The sequence below is a fragment of the Papio anubis genome, chromosome 7 (assembly GCF_008728515.1).
Source record: "Papio anubis isolate 15944 chromosome 7, Panubis1.0, whole genome shotgun sequence".
In the NCBI taxonomy this organism is placed as follows: Eukaryota; Metazoa; Chordata; class Mammalia; order Primates; family Cercopithecidae; genus Papio; species Papio anubis.
The window spans coordinates 137,168,189-137,190,371 of NC_044982.1; the positions used below are offsets into that span (position 1 = coordinate 137,168,189).

General features: G+C 37.0%; 1 protein-coding gene and 1 pseudogene across 1 annotated transcript in view; one reads left to right on the forward strand and one right to left on the reverse strand.

Moving 5' to 3' along the window:
* LOC101023626 (probable phospholipid-transporting ATPase IM) overlaps positions 1-22,183 on the forward strand; it is a 271,533-nt gene that overhangs the window by 128,532 nt on the left and 120,818 nt on the right. The window contains exons 12-14 of the mRNA XM_009210142.4: positions 3,286-3,374; positions 5,903-6,099; positions 12,930-13,138. Of these exons, the coding sequence (XP_009208406.2) occupies positions 3,286-3,374; positions 5,903-6,099; positions 12,930-13,138 (495 nt within the window). The remainder of the gene's footprint in view (positions 1-3,285; positions 3,375-5,902; positions 6,100-12,929; positions 13,139-22,183) is intronic.
* On the reverse strand, positions 2,003-2,125 carry LOC116276071 (annotated as a pseudogene).

Here is a 22,183-nt window from a genome sequence, read left to right on the forward strand (position 1 = left end):
CGCCCGGCTAGTTTTTTCTATTTCTTAATAGAGACGGGGTTTCACCGTGTTAGCCAGGATGGTCTCGATCTCCTGACCTCATGATCCGCCCGTCTCGGCCTCCCAAAGTGCTGGGATTACAGGCTTGAGCCACCGCGCCCGGCCCCCACCTACGCTTTCTGTGAAGAGTTCCTTTATAAATAAACCTCCTCCAATTATCTTTGTTCGATGTGTCATCTATTTCCTTTTAGGATCCTGAATAAGACACAGTCTTAGATATTGGTTGACTATTTCATATAGTTTTAGAAAATAGTAAAGACCAAGAACTTTAGAATTACTTACATCGAGGTTCAAATTCTCACACTGACACTTACTAGATGAGAAATCTCACACAATTTCAATTCTTTAAACTCAGTTTCATTATTATTGAACTGAGGATAATAGTCCCTAATTTGTTAGTTTGTTGTAAGCATTAGTTGAGATAATAGGTGAAATGTAGATGTTCAAAAAATTAATTTACTTAAAAATTAATTTACTTACAAATTATTTATTGAATGTCTACTATATGCTGGGCATTATCCTACTTACTCATTGGGGATTAAAAATGTGAACAAAAGCAAATGTAGTACCTTCACTCGTATGATTTTCAGTATGGTAGGAGAGAGAAAGAGGTATTCATCTCAAGCCAAAATCATATCAATGGCCAAGGCCCTGTGGCAGGAGTAAGGAAAGTGAGGTCAAAAAAGAAGACCAGTATGGGGTATGGAGAACACAGATGGATATGGGACTGGAGACATGGATAGGGGCTAGATCACGCTGGTAGACCTTGTGGTCAGTATCCAGAATTTTGATCTTTATCCTAAGAGCTTCGGGACACCATTGTAAGTTGTCAAACAGGTGGGTATATATGTGTTAATTGTGAAAGGCTTAATCTTGCCAAAACTGTTTGTAATGTTTGTAAATAGACAGCAGGTCCTGGGGTTGGGGAGGAGGAAAAATATTGGTTAGTTTTGGGGGCAGAGTGGATGCAGGGAGACAAAGTTTCTAGGTTTTTACAGTTGAGAGATGACAGTCCCTTAGATTAGGGCGGAGATTGTGAAAGGAAAGGGAAGTAGATAAATTCAGAAGGCTTTTAGAAAGTTGAATTGACAACCTTTGATGACCAGGTTTGAAGGTGAGGATGATAAAGTTATCCACTATGACCGAGGTTTCTTCCAATCTTCACAACTGGACGGATGGTGATGATACTGAGATGAGAAGCTTGGAGAAAGATTGTAAGCTAGATTGGACAAGGGCCACTTGAGAAGCCTTAGAAGAATCCAGATGGAAATATACAGGAAACACAATACGTAGGTTTAAATATATGGATTTAGAGCTCAGAGGAACAGCATGAGCTGGGGATACACATCTTGTCTATATTATTAAAACTATTAGTCTTAAAGCTACGGTCTTAGGTGACATTGTCCAGGGAAGATTGAGTAAGAAGATAAGGTGACCTATGCCTGCGTCTTAAGGATTCTCAGTCTTTAGTAAGTGGGTAAAGGGAAAGGAGGGTAAGTATCACGGAAGACAGGAAAGGAGCTACCAAAGAGGTAGGAAGGAAAGCAGGAGAACATTATAACACAGAAGCTAAAGGGAGAGTATGTTTCAAAAAGATGGAATAGTCAACAGTGTCAAAGATTGCTGAGTGGTCAAGAAGTTATGGAGGATATTGATGATAACACCAGATCTGTTTTGGTGTTGTGATTGGCCCAGAGACTAGGTTGAATAACGAGTGGGAGATAAGAAAACAGAGGCTGTTGAGTGCAGAAAATTCTTTCAGGGTCTTTGACAATGAGAAGAAGAGATGTGCATATAAACACTTGTGGTTATATTTACATAAGTGCTTAACAATCCATAAAGAGGATTCCTTATTAGTCTGTGTGCATTTGTGTGCTTAATGAAATGTACATTTTCAGCACCTAACTGGTCTTTCCTTATTTCAGTTTTTAGCAACCACAAACTTTATGTGTTTTTTTTTTAAAGCCTACAGCACCAAGTATCCCCAGGCAGTCTCCCATCCAAGTACTAACCAGGCCTGACCTGCTTAGCTTAGCTTCTGAGATCAGATGAGATCAAGTATGTTCAGGGTGCTATGGTTGCAGACTATTTGGCCTTTGTGATCTTTACCATAAAAGAAATATTTCCCATCCTCAATGTTCATATGATTTTAATAAATGATTCTGAGAAAATGTGGGTGGTCTCCTATACACAGCAGTAGCTAGGAATAGGACACTGGGATGCAATTTCCAACTTAAGACAATGAATTGTTATGAAACCTCAATTATTGCTTCTGTTTTTCTCTTACATAAAGGAAAGTCTTTTAAGGATGTGCCTATCCTTCCCTGACTTCTGGAGTGGTATATAATTTTGGGTGTGCCTCCCTTTTCTCCTTTCTTTAATTTCCCCCTTTCTCCTATATTAAATGGCTCTATGGATTGAAAATCATGAGAAGACTACATGGAGAGGAAACACTAGAGAAATTAGCTTTAATTAAAACTTAATTGCTTTTATTTAGCGTTTTCTCTGTCCACAAGGAATTTCTTTAACAATATTTTTCAATATTTTTATTTGTTCATCATCTGATAACCCACTTCTAAAGCAGTTGATTATATGCTTAGAATTCTGGGAACAAGGCACTTATCATGGGATAATGTAATTACCTGAAATAAATCTAACACAACGTTTAAGACAGTTCTCATCTTTGCAAAAATTACATGTTATATACATGCAGTATATGATACACAATAAAGGTTTAAATTACTTGCTTATGTATTTTGGGGGCTATTCTAGTTTCTCCTTCAAAGGGACCTCTCAAATCTTTTTGGGAAACAGATCTAGAATTTGATTTCTTATTTTTCCATTTTTTACCTTAGTGTTCTGAATTGTGTTTGTTGCTGCATTCTTTTTAATATTTCCAAATTATTCCTCACTTTTCTTGACTGTGTTATCTTTAACTATGTCAAACTAGAAGCCTATTTGTGCATAGACTTTGAAAAAATAGCTTTACTTAAACCTATCAACTACAAGTTCTAACTGTATATATCCTGGTCTAAGAAGACCACATCTCTTGCAGTTTCCAGGATTGTTGTTAACCTAATTGTTGAGAATCGTATACAATTTAATGGCCCTTGCTCTTAATAAAAGTTAAATTATTGTGAAAAATATATATTTTTTTCTTTCAGAGACATTTGATGTGAGCAATAATAAGAATAAGAATACATAATCATATCATTTCAAAGTTATTTACTTTTTTTGTTTTTGCAGGCCCTGACACTAAACTAATGCAGAATAGTGGTAAGACAAAGTTTAAAAGGACAAGCATTGATAGATTGATGAATACTCTAGTACTATGGGTAAGTTACAAAACTAGGCAATATCACTAGTCATTGTTATCTTAATATATTTACTGTATCTTGCTGGGAATTCTTTAAGAAGCCTATATTCTCCTTGTGGAGTTTGTTTTTGGGGATTTTGCATTTGAGGCTCAGTTACACTGCCTTCTATTTTCTAGATTATGCTAATTTCTCAATCAGTGGTAGAATTTATCATGAGAGGTAGGTTAGTGTTTATGGAAGTATTCATGGTCTTGCAAATTCCCCATATCCCAAGGATTTGTTTTTGGAAAACCAAACATAGTTTTTAAGGCAGTTTGATGTTTTTGTTATCTTACTTTTTTTCAGATCCTCTATACATAGCTTATGGTGGGCAAGGCTGGCTTCATGGGCGTGTAATCTGTGTAACCACACAGGGCCCCACACTCAGAGGGCCTTATGTTTGGTTTATTGAACTTCTGTTGCCATCTAGAAATTCTTAATACTTTTAGAACAGAAGGTCCCACATTTTCATTTTGCACTGAACCCTGAAAATTATGTAGGTGGTTCTGGTTATGAATCCTTTGAGCCCCACCTCACAGTTCTCCTCCTTCACAGAGACCTCTAACCTCCTTAGCTCATGATTATCTTTCTCTTATTAACTGTTTTGTTTGTTTGTTTTTTTACTTCTGATTCTTTTGAAATGATCTTCTCTACCACCCGATTACCAAAAATATTCAGATATTCCTTACATTCCATCCTTTTGTCAGTTAAGCCTGTGCTACCTCTTATTATTGATATAATATCTAGTCTTTGTGTAATACTACTTTGTCTGCTTGTATAGGGGTAAAATTCGAAGACAGCCACTTTAAAATATAAAGACTGTGACTTCAAACCATGTTTTCACATGTACCCTATCACAGGCTCACAATCATAAAGAATCTGAGCTCAATATGTATTTGCTTACCTGATATGTAATAGTTGTACTCTGAATAAGGAAAGAAGGAAATTAGCACTTGCTGTGCACAAAATATTGGCCCGGCTTTGTGTTTTACTTTCAGTATCACCTGCAGACCTGGGGTTTTCTCCAGCAATACCAGTCACCTTCATACAGAGCCTATGAGACCAAGAAGACATGCCCATAAGGGTTTGTTACCCTTCTGCCCCCAAGGAATTTCTCATTTAAATAGCCCTGACTCCACTTCAGGGCATGCAGGGTGTGTCTACCCACCACAGAGCAAACTGACCCTATCTTTCATGCTAGAAAATAGGATGACCCACTGGGGAGTTATAAGCCAAATCAATTCTTAAATTATGGCATTTAATGTATTTTACATTAAATTTTAATGCTCTAAAGTCATGTTTAATTAATTTGTAGTCTCAGCCATTAAAGAGGATACTATAATATAGGTACCAAAGTCATAGAAGTTTTGGGGATTCACAGTCCTACTTTTCTCTCATATATGGTTTTCTAATATACTTTAAATCAGACTTTTCCCAATCTTTTCTTCTTATACACCTATTCTTACATGCCCATATTATGGAATAAGGAAGAAAGCAGCTCTAGAATTTCTGAATATTCTTTCTTGGAAGAAAAAGGAAATAGAGGAAAAATCCATTTCTGTTCTCTAGCCCTACTCTTCCCTCTACATTGGCTGGTCTCAGCTCCCAACATAGTGTGACACTCAGCTGAACAAAGTCTCCGCAACATCTTCTTCAACTCAGGTCTTAACCATGTTCACTGAGTCTGTGGCCTTTCCTTTCCCAGGAAGGGTTTTAGACTCACTGTAGATTGACCTTGTTGTCTCTCTAGTTGTTATACCTACAAATATGTGTTTTTCTAATTCTGTTACTAATAACAATGTAAGTGTCTGCTAATGGTTTTCAAGTTGCTTCCCACATTTGTATCCTAAAAGTAAAGTATACATGTCATGAAGTATTTTAGTTATCCTTACATTTCTTGTTGACCTCAAGTAAGGATTGTGTAGCCAGATCTATAGCCAAGAGACTTGGTTAGTCTGAAATTGTTCTTTATCACTGATATTTTCTTTTGCATTTATGCCTTGGGTGGCCATATAATTTATCATCCAAACAGGACACTTTTGAAGGTGAAATGCAACATGATTACTATTACATCTGGACAATGGTTGTAAACTGGGGCCATCCAGGACAAATCAGTGCATATGGTCTCCTTTAATTAAGCCACCTAAATATACCTACTTACCACAAATTGAGGATGTGAAGTTGTTAACTATGTGAACATAGACAAGTTACATAGTCTTTATGGTGCTTCTATTTTACTTTGTTTTTAAACTGTAAAGTGGGAATAATGACTGTTCCCATCTTAGAGCGTCAATGGGCAGATTCAGTGAGAAAATGTATGTAAAATATTTAGCTGAGTTCCTGACATAAAAATTTGAAATTTTATTCATATGACTAATGGTAAGAAGAGGTTTGCATACTTGCTTTTCAAATGACTATTTCTTGGAGTTAGACGCATAATTAGATCATGTTGATATGACTAATTTTGGGTTCAAGTTAACCTTAACCAGACTTCTATCTTATTTCAGATTTTTGGGTTTCTGATATGCTTGGGAATTATTCTTGCAATAGGAAATTCAATCTGGGAGAGTCAAATTGGGGACCAATTTAGAACTTTCCTCTTTTGGAATGAAGGAGAGAAGAGCTCTGTGTTCTCCGGATTCTTAACATTCTGGTCATATATTATTATTCTCAATACAGTTGTACCCATTTCCTTATATGTGAGGTAAGATGAGAGTTTACATTTTAATGAAATAATTTCATCCAAACCTTTGTTTCCAGTAATCATTTTTGTTTGTTTTAAAATTTCAGCAGTGCAATAGATATCTTGCTCTTAACTGCTTATGATTTGTGACATCTGTTTCAAATGGGACAGCTTAGCTGTTTAATCTGTTTAACTTTTATGTTTTCAAATTATAATAAATGTGGTTCATTTTCTTCTTGATTTGATTTGGTTTCTTAGAAATGTTTTTCTCTGTAAGACATGGACTACAATATAATCTCATGTAACCTGATCAATTAGAATTGGTTAATTTTGAGTAAGAAAAGGAAGAACATTGGGGAGATCTATAGAGGGGGTGCCTCTTTGCCACTAGGCTGGCTCTATAGATACATGGATTCAGGTCCTGTTCTACCACTTACTAGCTCCATAATCTTGGGCAAGTAACTTCGTCTTCTAGTGCCTCAGTTCCCTCATTTTAAAAATGAAGAAAATTATAGTTCTACCTCATAGGATTGTATGAGGAGTGAATACATGCCTATAAAGCTCTAAGAATTCCTAACACATTATAAAAGCTTAATGAATATTAGCTTTTCCTATTATTATTAGTAACTATAAGTACATTCATAAAGGAGTTAAAATATAGTAGGTGATGCTAGTCCATTGTAAGATAAGAAGTATGATTTATAACTTCTACTACAATTTGATCTGTCAGGATTAGATTTGATCCCATAAATTAGAGCTAAGGTGGTCTCTCTTTTTGCCTCTCTGTCTCTCTACACACAAAGAACATACACACACACCTCTTTATTTAGATACATGTATATGCATATATGTATATGTGTGTGTATTTGATAAGTATTAGAAATTGGCCCTAGAATCTGTACCTGGGACATTCTTGATCCCGATCCTAACAAGACTGAGCCAAACTGTCCCAAAAACACTGGAGCCAAGATGGGACTTGGTTGTTTGACACTTCTCATCATCAATACTTCAACAATACACAAAATCATCAGCTCTAAATCCCCACTTATTTTTATACACCCCTTTTTATCTCTCTTCAAAAACCTAGCTATGATGAAGCAAGGGAAGTTTAATGCACAAAATCCACCCTTGTTTTGGATAGTGGTCAGGAAACTGAAATGCCAAGTTGTGGGAAATTGACTTGAAGTAGTGGCATGTGGCCACAATACCACAAATTGCTTTGGGCTCTCTGGAGCTGTGGTCAGAGAGGCTCTATTTAAACTATATCCTACTGGCTCATCTTTGATTTTGAGGACCTCTCATGCTTGTATCCAATTATAAAGTCTGTAATAAATCCTGCTTTTTGCCGGAAGAGCTACAGTCAGCTTTTATAGCATTCCTTTATGTCCTAAATGAATAATAAATGTGCATAGTGGCTTTCCATCTGCACATATGCAGTTTCATATGTCCTCACGAAGGACGTATATTCTGTATACATTCTTTCTTTGAAGAACATTGGCATTTTCATTTAATGATTTGAAAGATTGATTTTTTTTTTTAATGATACCAAAGGTAGATTCTCAGTTTGGCATTCCTTATACTTCTAATGTGCCATGGTTCATTAGACAGAAAACGTATTTGTAATAGTCCAAACCCAGTTTCTGGTCTCGGTACTGCCACTAAAAGCTGTGTGACCTTGGAGAAAGTGCTTGACTTCTCTGTGCCTTGGTTAGTTTGTCAAATATGTGCTTCCCCATTAAAAAAGGGGATTAAAAGATTAATTTCTGAGTTGCTTTATCCTCCACATAATACCACCTTACCTTTAGGTAACATTTTATATATATAAAGTGATTCAGCATGATACGTTATCACTTAAAAACTACTTTCTTATGCATTCTTATAATTTTCAAAATTACTAATGTTCTGTAATATACCATGAAATATGATACTTTAAGACTCTGTGAATGCTTTTCTCTTTTTTTTAGCATTTTATATTTTACACGTCCACATACTTTATCTCATTCATGTTGCCCAACAATCTTATGAAGTAGGATTTGCTGAACTGCTTTCAAAATGATGAGAGGATTTGCTCAGGATCGTGAGCTAATGAGGGACAGAAGTCTTCTGAGAGTTGGGACAGTGTTTTCCTCTATCCCTAAGCTATGTATGATTTATTACTCAGTGAAGAAATCAAAAGAAAAAAAAGAGTCTAGAGTTCTGTCCTAGTTGTAAGGCATGGAAATTACGAAGACAAATGAGAGCCTTTCTCTCGCCAAATAAGTACAGTGATTCTGATCTTAACTCGAGGGAAAAAGCATTCCAAGGAATTTCAGGTTACGCAGTCCTAAAGATTGAGACATAGAAAAAGAGAACTCCCAGGTATTTCTGTCCAGAATGATGAAGACCTTCTGCCAAAGCTTCTATTAGGCTTTAGAATATGTACAAAGAGTAAATTAGTGCCATATGTCACTTGAGGATAGAAGTTCAGTATTTGCTCTGAATGGTTAACAATTCCAGGCGAGGAAAGGACATTTATTTTGGTAGGATGTTTCTATGTTGTCAATTTGTTTATCTGTTGTGTTAAGGCGGACCCAGCTACAGTTTTTTAAAAAATACATAATCTTAAGAAATGCAACCATTGTTTCCCCAAGGAATTAGCTTTTGAGTGTTCTTTCCAAAGTAATAGGAGTTCATTTCTGTGTTGCTTGTTTTGCCCGAGACTGGGTGAAATTATAAGCTCTGTTCTGCGAGTATTCAGGCAGAAAACACTAAGTGGCCAGAGTATGCTAACTCTGAATATTTTTCTCCTTTTCTCTGCTATTGTAAAAGAAAGAGCTGAATGTTCCACTGTGGCTCTTCTGAATCCTCTTTTCCCAAACAAAAACGATGCCCATTTTCTCTTCAGACTTTTAAGCTCTAGGAATTTGAATAAGTTTTGAATACTTCCATTGGCTTATACTATAACACAGAACAGTCAAATTCTGTTTCATTCACTTTGGTTTAAGATTACAGGGAGCTACTCGATTTTCAGATAAATAAAAAACTTCATGGTTTGTATTGTGACCCTCATAATGCCATTCTTAAGGCCTGGTCTGCACTGGCTTTCCCAAATCCCTGAGTTCTAGTCTTGGCTCTGTGGCTAATTATTGATGTGACGTTGGGTTAGTCACTTTATCTCTCTAAGTCTTAATATCCCTATTGGTGAAATTAGAGTCCAAAGAGTTAAAATTCGTACACCCAACACTGATTGACTGCCTCTGATGGGCAAGATACTACCCCAGCCTGTTGTAAGTGCTAATGCTTTTTGAGTGAAAGGAATAAGGAAAATAAAGCTGAATCAGACTAGCTAGCGAGGAATTTACATGGAGGGTGGGGGTGGGGTGGGATGCAGACGAGTAAACCATACATGAAGATAAATAAATAAATAAAGAGTGTGAGTTATGTATCTTAATATCATATCACACTCTACATAGTCACAGTGTAATTTTAGTTAGGGAGAAAAAATGTGCTACCATTCAAATAGTTAAAAATGAATTGGCCCCAAACCTCTTTTGGGGAGGGAAACGTAGGTATGTCATGTACTTTTAGAACTTGAAGTATAGAATTTAATAACCAGAAACGATTTGAGTGTCATCTAGCCCAACTTTCTCACTCTACAGATGAGAGAAACCAAGGATTAATTTCCACTAAGATCAGAAATAAGCTATGGTACCTGCTATTACCATAACTATTTTCTACTGTTCTGGATATCCTTGTTAAAGTACAAAGACATGAAACTGAAATATCCATGAATAAGATAAGACATGAAACTGAAATAAACCTATTGGAAAGGAAGAACACAGATAATAATATGATTATAAATCTAGTCAATCCATAAGAATAATCTGTAAAACTTTCAGTAGGATAATTTAGTTATGTCTAATTATGAAAGTAACATTACAAAAATTAAAAGCTTTATTTTAGTACAACAACAATTTAAAAACTTATCCTATCAAAAAAAAGTTTAAATTCTGCCCTTTGTATCCATGGGTTTTGTATCTATGGACTCTACCAACCATAGATGGGAAATATTTGAAAAAAAAAGGATGGTTGTATCTGTACTGAACATGTACAGAGTTTTTTTCTTATCATTATTCCCTAAACAATACAGTATAAGAACTATTTACATAGCATTTACATTGTATTAGGTATTATAAGTAATCTAGAGATGACTTAAAGTATACAAGAGGATATGGGTAGGCTATATGCAAATACTATGCCATTTTATGTAAGGGACTTGAGCATCCTCAGATTGGGAGTCCTGTAACCAATCCCCCATGGATTCAAGGGACGACTGAACAAATCTATAAGGCTATGGTATGAACCTATGTGAAAAAGCAAAACTAAACTAAACTAAAATTCCTTAACTAATTGAGGTACTTTAAAAAATGGAATTCCTAAAAAGATTTGACCTTCTCCTTGAAGTTGTATTTAAGTTTATAAAATATCAGTTCTTTTCAAATAATTAAGAGTTTAACATAGACCTAACCAAAATCTCAAATAAATTTTGTAGGAAAATTAATACATTTATTCAAATGTTTACTTCGATGAATACATTGATTCTATCAGGAAAAATAAATGGGTGATTATAGTTAAGAGTTTTTGAAGAGGAAGAGAATAAAGGTGATTTTGTTTCTTCTATGTATTGCCAGTTATTATAAAGCTACGGTAATGAAAACAAGAGATGCATTAAGTGTCATATCAATGAATAAAATTGAAATCCATAAATCAGATGGTAGTGAGTAAAATGATTTATTTGTGACACAGAAAGCATCCCAGCTTAATGGGGAAATGATTGATTGTTCAACAAATGTTGATGTAACATCTTCTTGTTTGGAAAACTTGAAATTTGCTCCTCATATGTACATCAAACTTTCAATTTCAATCATAAATTTCAATTGGGATAAGTAATTATGAAAAAATCAATAAAAACAATTAAAATATAGATATCTGTATATATAATCTTGGCATAGATAAGGCTTATCTAAACAAAACTATAAAACAAAGTATAAACTTCTGATGAATTTGATCCTTTAGAAAGAGAAAACTTCATATCAAAAAACTGGAAATAAAATGAAAAGACCATCAGCCAGCTGTGGTGGTACATGTAGTCCCAGCTACTCTAGAGGCAGAGGTGGGAGGATCGCTTGAGCTCAGGAATTTGAGGCCAACCTGGGCAACATGGCAAGACCTCGTCTCTAAAAAAAAAAAAAAAAAAAAAAAAAAAAAGAGGACAAGTGGCCAGGTGCAGTGGCGCACACCTATAATCCCAGCACTTTAGGTGGCCAAGGTGAGTGGATCACCTGAGGTCAGGAGTTTGAGACCAGCCTGAACAACATGGCGAAACCCCGTCTCTACTAAAAATACAAAAAAATTAGCCAGGCATGGTGGAGCATGCCTGTAATCCCAGCTGCTCTGGAGGCTGAGGCGGGGAATCGCTTGAACCAGGGAGGCAGAGGTTGCAGCGAGCCGAGATAGCACCATTGCACTCCAGCTTGGGCAACAAGAGTGGAACTCCGTCTCAATAAAAAAAAAAAAAAAAAGACAAATGATAAATTGGATAAAATATTTGCGTTGTTTTTTTGACAGAATTAATAGACTTAATAACTATAGAATTCTTACAAATCACTAATAAATATACCGGTATCAGAATAGGAAAAATAAAATAGGCAGATACAATTAGATAATTCCAAGAAGAAATGTCACTGGCCAATAAAATTTGAAAAAAGTGTTAAACTCATTGATAAGAAATGCAGTAAACAGTAGTGACATAGCTTTTGAATTTGCATATGGTGAAAGATAATTCTTAATAATCTGATGGTAGAAACACGTTGCTATGACGTTTTTGGAAATCAGTTTGACATTATGTATGACATTGAGCATTGAGAGAGTTCATACACTTTGCCATAGAAATTTTGCTTCTGGAGCTGGGAGGTCATAAATGATTACTAGAATGTAGTCAGAATTATATTAATAATTAATTATTGTAATAATTAACATAATTATGTAATTAGAATGTGATGCAACACTCTTTTCATGGTAAACGGGCAGAGTGGTTTGACAACACATCCTGTTTTCACTCAGTATCTGTTATGGTTTGGTTCTGCTTCGTGGAAATACTATTTTCTATCTCTTTTGGCAAAGTGAAGCCACATCAAACAATGTATTGGAGAGAAAGTTCTCAACAGCACATTTCTTTAGATTAGACATCAGACAAACATCTTCAATAATAATTAGTTTCCCCTACCACAGAGTTCCCCAACTCCCAGACCACAGACCTGAGCTCCGCCTCCTGTCAGAGCTGTGGCAGCAACATTAGATTCTCAAAGGAGTGCAAACCCTATTGTGAACTGCGCAGCGGTTTATATATTGCAATGTAATAATAGAAATAAAGTGCATATTAAATGTAATGTGCTTGAATTATCCTGAAACCATCCGCCTTCCCCTGATCTGTGGAAAAGTGTCTTCCACAAAACTGGCTCCCAGTGACAAAAAGGTTGGGGACCACTCCTATCATATAGGAGGAGACACAAACTAATACGCTACACACAAAATCTCCACTGGGCCTGTTTAATGTAGAAAACCATGAAACATTCCCTAAAGTTTTATCCTAAGCTGGCTTATTGTTTTATGGTGTTGCAGGAAATGACTTGGAAAGGTTTATAAGCAGACTCTGCCGAGAAGCTTCTAAAGATCCCTGTGACCTAGGGACAAAGCATCCACATTTTCCTCTAAACGCTGAAGACTTTGGCAGACTTCTTATTTTGGCAAAATATTGTATGTTCTGAAATTAATGGAGCATTTCTTTTTTTTTCCATTTTAATGGATGACAGCGTGGAAGTAATTCGTCTAGGACACAGTTATTTTATAAACTGGGACCGGAAGATGTATTATTCTCGAAAAGCAACACCTGCAGAGGCTCGGACGACCACGCTCAATGAGGAACTGGGGCAGATTGAGTACATTTTCTCCGACAAAACGGGTACCCTCACTCAAAACATCATGACCTTTAAAAGATGTTCCATTAATGGGAGAATCTATGGTAAGAGACACAGTTCCTTTCTCTTAACGGTATTTTTAACAATTTCTTAAATAACTTACCCCATTAAAAAAATTTAAAAATCCAAAACAATCACTGGCTTTCTTATTAATATGGGCACCATCAGCATCTATCATATAGATGCTGGTATGCTTGGCAGACAGTAAATTCTCATTGAATATGTATTGGATAAATGTTGAGTAATTTAGATGAAACTTTGGATTTATTGCCATTTATGGATAGAGAAGAGAGTTAGATAAGATAACTCTCTGAAGTTCCTTTCAGTGCTCTGTGGGATTCTTTATTATTATTATTATACTTTAAATTCTGGGATACATGTGCAGAACGTGCAAGTTTGTTACGTAGGTATACATGTGCCATAGTGGTTTGCTGCACCCATCAACCCGTCATCTACATTAGGTATTTCTCCTAATGCCATTACTCCCCTAGCCTCCCAGCCCCCAACACGCTGTGGTGTGTGATGTTCCCCTCCCTGTGTCCTTGTGATCATATTGTTGAACTCCCACTTATGAGTGAGAACATGCAGTGTTTGGTTATCTTTTCCTGTGTTAGTTTGCTGAGAATGATGGTTTCCAGCCTCATCCAAGTCTCTGCAAAGGACATGAATCATCCTTTTTTATGGCTGCATAGTATTTCATGGTGTATATGTGCCATATTTTCTTTATCCAATCTATCATTGATGGGCATTTGGGTTGGTTCCAAATCTTTGCTATTATGAATAGTGCTACAATAAACATATGTGTGCATGTGTCTTTATAGTACAATGATTTGCAATCCTTTGGGTATATACCCAGTAATGGAATTGCTGAGTCAAATGGTATTTCTGGTTCTAGATCTTGAGGAATTGCCACAGTGTCTTCCACAATGGTTGAACTAATTTACACTCCCACCAACAGTGTAAAACCATTCCTATTTCTCCACATCCTCTCCAGCACCTGTTGTTTCCTGACTTTTTAATAATCACTATTCTAACTGGTATGAGATGGTATCTTATTGTGGTTTTGATCTGCATTTCTCTGACGGCCAGTGATGATGGGCATTTTTTCATGTGTCTGTTGCCGCATAAATGTCTTCTTTTGAGAAGTGTCTGTTCATATCCTTTGCCCACTTTTTGATGATGTTGTTTGTTTTTTTCTTGTAAGTTTAAGTTCCTTGTAGATTCTGGATATTAGTCCTTTGTCAGATGGATAGATTGAAAAAATTTACCTCCATTCTGTAGGTTGCCTCTTCACTCTGATGATAGTTTCTTTTGCTGTGCCAAAGCTCTTTAATTAGGTTCCATTTGTAAATTTTGGCTTTTGTTGCCATTGCTTTTGGTGTTTTAGTCATGAAGTCTTTGCCCATGCCTATGTCCTGAATGGTATTGCCTAGGTTTTCTTCTAGAGTTTTTATGGTTTTAGGTCTTATTTTTAAGTCTTTAATCCATCTTGAATTAATTTTTGTATAAGGTGTAAGGAAGGGGTCCAGTTTCAGTTTTCTGCATATGGCTAGCCAGTTTTCCCAACACCGTTTATTAAGTAGGGAATCCTTTCTCCATTGCTTGTTTTTGTCAGGTTTGTCAAAGATCAGATAGTTGCAGGTGTGTGGCATTATTTCTGAGGCCTCTGTTCTGTTCAATTGGTCTATATATCCCTTTTGGTAGCAGTACCATGCTGTTTTGGTTGCTGTAGCCTTGTAGTATAGTTTGAAGTCAGGTAGCATAATGCCTCCAGCTTTGTTCTTTATGCTTAGGATTGTCTTGGCTATAGGGGCTCTTTTTTGGTTCCATATGAAGTTTAAAGTAGTTTTTTCTAATTCTGTGAAGAAAGTCAATGGTAGCTTGATGGGGTTAGCACTGAATCTGTAAATTACTTTGGGCAGTATGGCCATTTTCACAATATTGATTCTTCCTATCCACAAGCATGGGATGTTTTCCCATTGTTTGTGTCCTCTCTTATGTCCTAGAACAGTGGTTTGTAGTTCTCCTTGAAAAGGTCCTTCATATCCCTTGTTCGTGTATTTCTAGGTATTTTGTTCTCTTTGTAGCTATTGTGAATGGGAGTTTACTCATCATTTGGCTTTCTGTCTATTATTGGTGTATAGGAATGCTTGTAATTTTTGCACATTGATTTTGTATCCTGAAACTTTGCTGAAGTTGCTTGTCAGCTTAAGGAGATTTTGGGCTGAGACGATGGGGTTTTCTAATCATGTCATCTGCAAACAGAGACAATTTGATTTCCCCTCTTCCTATTTGAATACACTTTATTTCTTTGTCTTGCCTGATTGCCCTGGTCAGAACTTCCAATACTATGTTGAACAGAAGTGGCGAGAGAGGGCATCCTTGTCTTGTGCCAGTTTTCAAAGGGAATGTTTCCAGCTTTTGCCCATTCAGTATGATATCGACTGTGGGTTTGTCATAAATAGCTCTTATTATTTTGAGATATATTCCCTTAATACCTAGTTTATTGAGAGATTTTAGCATGAAGGGGTGCTGAATTTTATCAAAGGCCTTTTCTGCATCTGTTGAGATAATATGTGGTTTTAATCATTGGTTCTGTTTATGTGATGGATTATGTTTATTGATTTACCTATGTTGAATCAGCCTTACATCTCAGTGATGAAGCCAACTTGATCATGGTGAATAAGCTTTTGGGCGTGCTGGTGGATTTGGTTTGCCAGTATTTTACTGAGGATTTTCGCACGGATGTTCATCAGGGATATTGGCCTGAAATTTTCTTTTTTTGTTGTGTCTCTTCCTGGTTTTGGTATCAGGATGAGGCTGGCCTGATAAAATGAGTCAAGGAGGAGTTTTTCTTTTTCTATTGTTTAGAATAGTTTCAGAAGGAATGGTACCAGCTCCTCTTTGTATTTCTGGTACAGTTCAGCTGTGAATCTCTCTGGTCTTGGGCTTTTTTTGGTTGGTAGACTATTAATTACTGCCTCAATTTCAGAACTTGTTATTGGTCTATTCAGAGATTCAACTTCTTCCTGGTTTAGTCTTGGGAGGTTGTATGTGTCCAAGAATTTATCCATTTCTTCTAGATTTTCTAGTTTATTTGCATAGAGGTATTTATAGTATTCTCTGATGGTAGTTTGTTTTTCTGTGGGATCGGTGGTGATATCCCCTTTATCACTTTTTATTGTGTCTATTTGACTCTTCTCTCTTTTCCTCTTTATTATTCTGGCTAGTGGTCTGTCTATTTTGTTAATCTTTTCAAAAAACCAACTCCTGGATTCATTGATATTTTGAAGGGTTTTTCGTGTCTCTATCTCCTTCAGTTCTGTTCTGATCTTAGTTATTTCTTGTCTTCTGCTAGCTTTTGGATTTGTTTGCTCTTTCTTCTCTAGTTATTTTAATTGTGATGTTAAGATGTCGATTTTAGATATTTCCCTCTTTCTCCTGTGGGCATTTAGTGCTATAAATTTCCCTCTAAACAATACTTTATCTATGTCCCAGAGATTCTGGTACATTGTTTCTTTGTTCTCATTGGTTTCAAATAACTTATTTATTTCTGCCTTTATTTCATTATTTACCCAGTAGTCATTCAGGAGCAAGTTGTTCAGTTTCCATGTAGTTGTGTGGTTTTGAGTGAGTTTCTTAATCCTGAGTTCTACTTTGATTGCACTGTGGTCTGAGACTGTTTGTTATGATTTCTGTTCTTTTGCATTTGCTGAGTAGTGTTTTACTTCCAATTATGTGGTCAGTTTTAGAATAAATGCAATGTGGTGCTGAGAAGAATGTATATTCTGTTGATTTGGGGTAGAGAGTTCTGTAGATGTCTATTAGGTCCGCTTGGTGCAGAGCTGAGTTCAAGTGCTGAATATCCTTGTTAATTTTCTGTCTCGTTGATCTGTCTAATATTGACAATGGGGTGTTAAAGTCTCCCACTATAATTGTGTGGGAGTCTAAGTCTCTTTGTAGGTCTCTGAGAACTTACTTTATGAATCTGGGTGCTCCTGTATTGGCTGCATATATATTTAGGATAGTTAACTCTTCTTGTTGCATTGATCCCTTTACCATTTTGTAATGCCCTTCTTTGTCTCTTTTTGTCTTTGTTGGTTTAAAGTCTGTTTTGTCAGAGACTAGGATTGCAACCTCTGCTTTTTTTTGCTTTCCATTTGCTTGGTAAATATTCCTCCATCCCTTTATTTTGAGCCTATGTGTGTCTTTGCATATGAGATGGGTCTCCTGAATACAGCACACCAATGGGTCTTGACTCTTTATCCAATTTGCCAGTGTGTATCTTTTAATTGGGGCATTTAGCCCATTTACATTTAAGGTTAATATTGTTATGTGTGAATTTGATCCTGTCATTATGATGCTAGCTGGTCATTTTGCCCATTGGTTGATGCAGTTTCTTCATAGCGTCGATGGCCTTTACAATTTGGTATGTTTTTGTAGAGGCTGGTATGGGTTATTCCTTTCCATATTTAGTGCTTCTTTCAGGAGCTAAGGCAGGCCTGGTGGTGACAAAAATCTCTCAGCATTTCCTTGTCTTTAAAGGAGTTTATTTCTCCTTCACTTATGAAGCTTAATTTGGCTGGATATGAAATTCTTGGTTGAAAATTCTTTAAGAATGTTGAATATTGGCCCTCACTCTCTTCTGGCTTGTAGGGTTTCTGCAGAGAGAACCACTGTTTTTCTGATGGGCTTCCCTTTTTGAGTAACCTGACCTTTCTCTCTGGCTGCCCTTAACATTTTTTCCTTCATTTCAACCTTGGTGAATCTGATGAGTATGTGTCTTGGGGTTGCTCTTCTCAAGGAGTATCTTTGTGGTGTTCTCTGTGTTTTCTGAGTTTGAATGTTGGCCTGCCTTGCTAGGTTGGGGAAGTTCTCCTGGATAATATCCTGAAGAGTGTTTTCCAACTTGGTTCCATTCTCCCTGTCACTTTCAGCTACACCAATGAAACGTAGGTTTGGTCTTTTCACATAGACCCATATTTCTTGGAGGCTTTGTTCATTCCTTTTCATTCTTTTTTCTCTAATCTTGTCTTCATACTTTATTTCATTAAGTTGATCTTCAGTCTCTCTGATATTCTTTCTTCTGGTTGATTGATTCAGCTATTGATTCTTGTGTATGCATCATGAAGTTCTCATGCTGTGTTTTTGAGCTCCATCAGGTCACTTATGTTCTTCTCTAAACTGGTTATTCTAGCTAGCAATTCGTCTAACCTTTTTACAAAGTTCTTAGCTTCCTTGCATTGGGTTAGAACATGTTCCTTTAGCTTGGAAGAGTTTGTTTTTACACACCTTTTGAAGCCTACTTCTGTTAATTCTCTGTCCAGTTTTGTTTGCTTGCTGGTCAGGAGTTGTGATCCTTTGGAGGAGAAGAGGTGTTCTAGTTTTTGGAATTTTCAGCCTTTTTGCACTGGTTTTTCCTCACCTTTGTGGATTTATCTACCTTTGGTCTTTGTTGTTGGTGACCTTCAGATAGGGTTTTGTGTGGACGTCCTTTTTGTTGCTGTTGATGCTATTCATTTCTGTTTGTTAGTTTTCCTTCTAACAGGCCTCTCAGTTGCAGGTCTGCTGGAGTTTGCTGGAGGTCCACTCCAGACCCTGTTTGCCTGAGTAACACCAGTAAAGGCTGCAGCCCAGCAAAGATTGCTGCTTGTTCCTTCCTCTGGAAGCTTTGTCCCAGAGGGACACTTGCCAGATGTCAGCCAGAGCTCTCCTGTATAAGGTGTCTGTCGACCTCTGCTGGGAGGTGTCTCCCAGTCAGGTTACCTGGGGTGTCAGGGACCCACTTGAGGAGGCAGTCTGTCCCTTAGTGGAGCTCGAGCGCTGTGCTGGGAGATCCGCTGCTCTCTTCAAAGCTGGCAGGCAGGAACATTTAATTCTGCTGAAGCCGTGCCCACAGCCACCCCTTCCCCCAGGTGCTCTGTCCCAGGGAGATGGGAGTTTTATCTATAATCCCCTGACTGGGGCTGCTGCCTTTCTTTCAGAGATGCCCTGCCCAGAGAGGAGGAATCTAGAAAGGCAGTCTGGCTACAGAGGCTTTGCTGAGCTGTGGTGGGCTCTGCCTGGTTCAAACATCCCGGCTTTGTTTACACTGTGAGGGGAAAACTGCCTACTCAAGCCTCCATAATGGTGGATGCCGCTCCCCCCACCAAGCTTGAGCATACCAGGTCAACTTCAGACTGCTGTGCTGGCAGTGAGAATTTCAAGCCAGTGGATCTTGATTATCTGAGTTATCTCAGTAAGGGCAGCATTTTATACTTGATTCCTATCAGCTCTGGGGTTTATGTAAGTGCACATGGTTTTGGGAATCTACTATTCATTTACAGGGCTGCCTTGAATGGCCAGATAAGCTGTTTCATTAATACCCACTTCTTGTTTGTGTGCTTTTCTCAGAATACATGCTCTATATTTGGCTTTTCAAGCATTCTATTTATATGTGACCCTTGTCACCCCAACGCTGGCCGATTTGCATATTGTTACTTCTGCTGAGAGCACAGAGGCTCTGTGGAACTTTCTGTGGATTCCTCTGGTCTCCCAGTGTCCCTTCACGGGACTCTGAGTGTGAGTTTCTCAATACAGAAATCTCAGGAAGTAAAGGAAATCCAAGAAAGAGGGAAAACCTTTCCTTTGTCCCCTGATGGGAAACTTCATACATTGCCAAGTATTTTAAAGCAAGATTTGACCCTGAACAAAACTAAGAAATAGAAGAAGTTGATGTTTGCAATCTCCTACTTTTTGACCTCCTTTGGTTACCCACACCCATATAACCCATGGTCATTGTGGTTTCCTCAGCTGTCTTCCACTCCCAGTTTCCTCTCCTGCCATCTCTGGTAGTGGACAAGATGATTTCCAACCTGGACTTCCACAAGCCCACAGTGGTATTGTTATATCAATATATTAATCTTATATCAGTATCATAATGACTGGTAAATAACAGAACCTTTCTTTAAAAAGTTCCTATTGGACATTATTTTCAGAGGCTTTCTAAAAATATTGCTTTAACCCAAAAAGTAGTTTAAATAGGAAACTTTTAATCAGAATATTGAAAATATTTTGAATTTTGGGGACTTTTTGGATTTTTTTTTTGGCCACATATTGATCTAATAATACAACCACTTCTAGGAAGCAATCTTAAAGGAATTATCAGACATGTGGACCAAGATTCATTTGTAGAAATGTTTATCATATATTATGATAAAGGTTCTATTTTTGGAGAAGGCCCTTGACTTTCACAAGAACTTTGCAAATCTCCAAATTCACAAATCCCATGATAGCTTGTAATTCCTCTCATGAAATGCAGGAAAGTAACTTAAAGATTTAAGTGATCCTTTAGACTCTTATTTTATATGCTATTATAATTTATAATGCATTTATAATACCATTAAAATAAATTCTTACTAAAGCACTCACAGAATGTTTCAGAATCATTTTTCCTTGTTTTCATACAAGTTGGGCATATTAATATCACAGATGCAGGCCTTGGGAAAATGTAACATTCGACTGTAATTTATCTAAATCTTCTATTTCCTGGGTAAGAAATATTATCTTCTTAGGCAATTTTTCTTCACTTTCATCACCAGCCCTGTAAATGGGCTTTTATTGTAGGGAGGAGGCAGACCATTTAACACAAAGACACATTTTTTTTTCTTTTTCTTTTTTCCATCATTTTATTAGAGTGACTGCGTACAGGGTAACCACTAGAGCATAACACAGTGAATTTGAGATTTAAATTCCAGGTGCTAGGCCAGGTTCATTCACTAGCTCAGGGACTCCTCCCACACCACAGCCATACAGCATTCCAGATTCAGACCAATGCCCCAGAGAAACAACAAATAGAACTGCTTGTCGAGTGGTTGGTGCTCATAGCATTGTATAGCGAAGAGAGAGAGAACTTAGATTAAAAAACCCACTATGCTTACTTTAGTTTTCATTTAGTCATGTCATTTTGAACCATTCTTTGGTTCTCTTATCCATAAAACGGAAATGAAAATCTTCACTTTGCAAGTTTATTATAAGGATCAGTGATAATTTAAAAGCCTGGCACAGGTTGATTCAAGTAACTCTTTTTTTTTTTTTTTTTTTTCCAACTTTTAAGTTCAGGGGTACATGTTCAGGATGTGCAGGTTTGTTACATAGGTAAACGTGTGCCATGGTAGTTTCCTGGACAGATCATCCCATCACGTAGGTATTAAGTCTAGCTGTTCTTTTAGCTGTTCTTCCTGATGCTCTCCTTTCCCACATCAACAGGCCCCAGTGTGTGCTGTATCCCCCGTGTGTCCACGTGTTCTCATCATTCAGCTCCCACTTACAAGTGAGAACATGCAGTGTTTGGTTTTCTGTTCCCATGTTAGTTTGCTGAGGATAATGGATTCCAGCTCCATCCATGTCCCGGCAAAGGATATGACCTCATTCCTTTTTATGGTTGCACAGTATTCCATGGTGTATATGTACCACATTTTCTTTATCCAGTCTATCAATGATGGGCATGAGGTTAATTCCATGTCTTTTCTATTGTGAATAGTGTCGCAATGAACATATGTGTGTGTGTATCTTTATAATAGAATGATTTATATTCCTTTGGTATATACCCAGTAATTGGAATGCTGGATCAAATGTTATTTCTGCTTTTAGGTCCTTGAGGAATCGTCACACTGTCTTCCACAATGGTTGAACTAATTTACAGTCCCACTGTAAGAGGTTCTTTTTCTCCACAACCTTGCCAGCACCTGTTATTTTTTGACCTTTTAATAATAGCCATTCTGACTGGCGTGAGATGGTATCTCATTGTGGCTTTGATTTGCCTTTCTCTCCAATGATCAATAATGTTAAGCTTTTTTTCATATTTTTGTTGTCCTCATTTATTCTTCTTTTGAGAAGTGTCTGTTCATGTCCTTTGCCCACATGGGAGTTGACAGGTTTTTTCTCTTGTAAATTTGTTTAAGTTCCTTGTAGATTCTGGATATCAGACCTTTGTCAGATGGATAGATCACAAAATTTTTCTCTCATTCTGTAGGTTGTCTGTTTACTCGGATGATAGTTTCTTTAAGTCACTCATTATTATTATAAGAAATATAATCCTGGCAAATAGT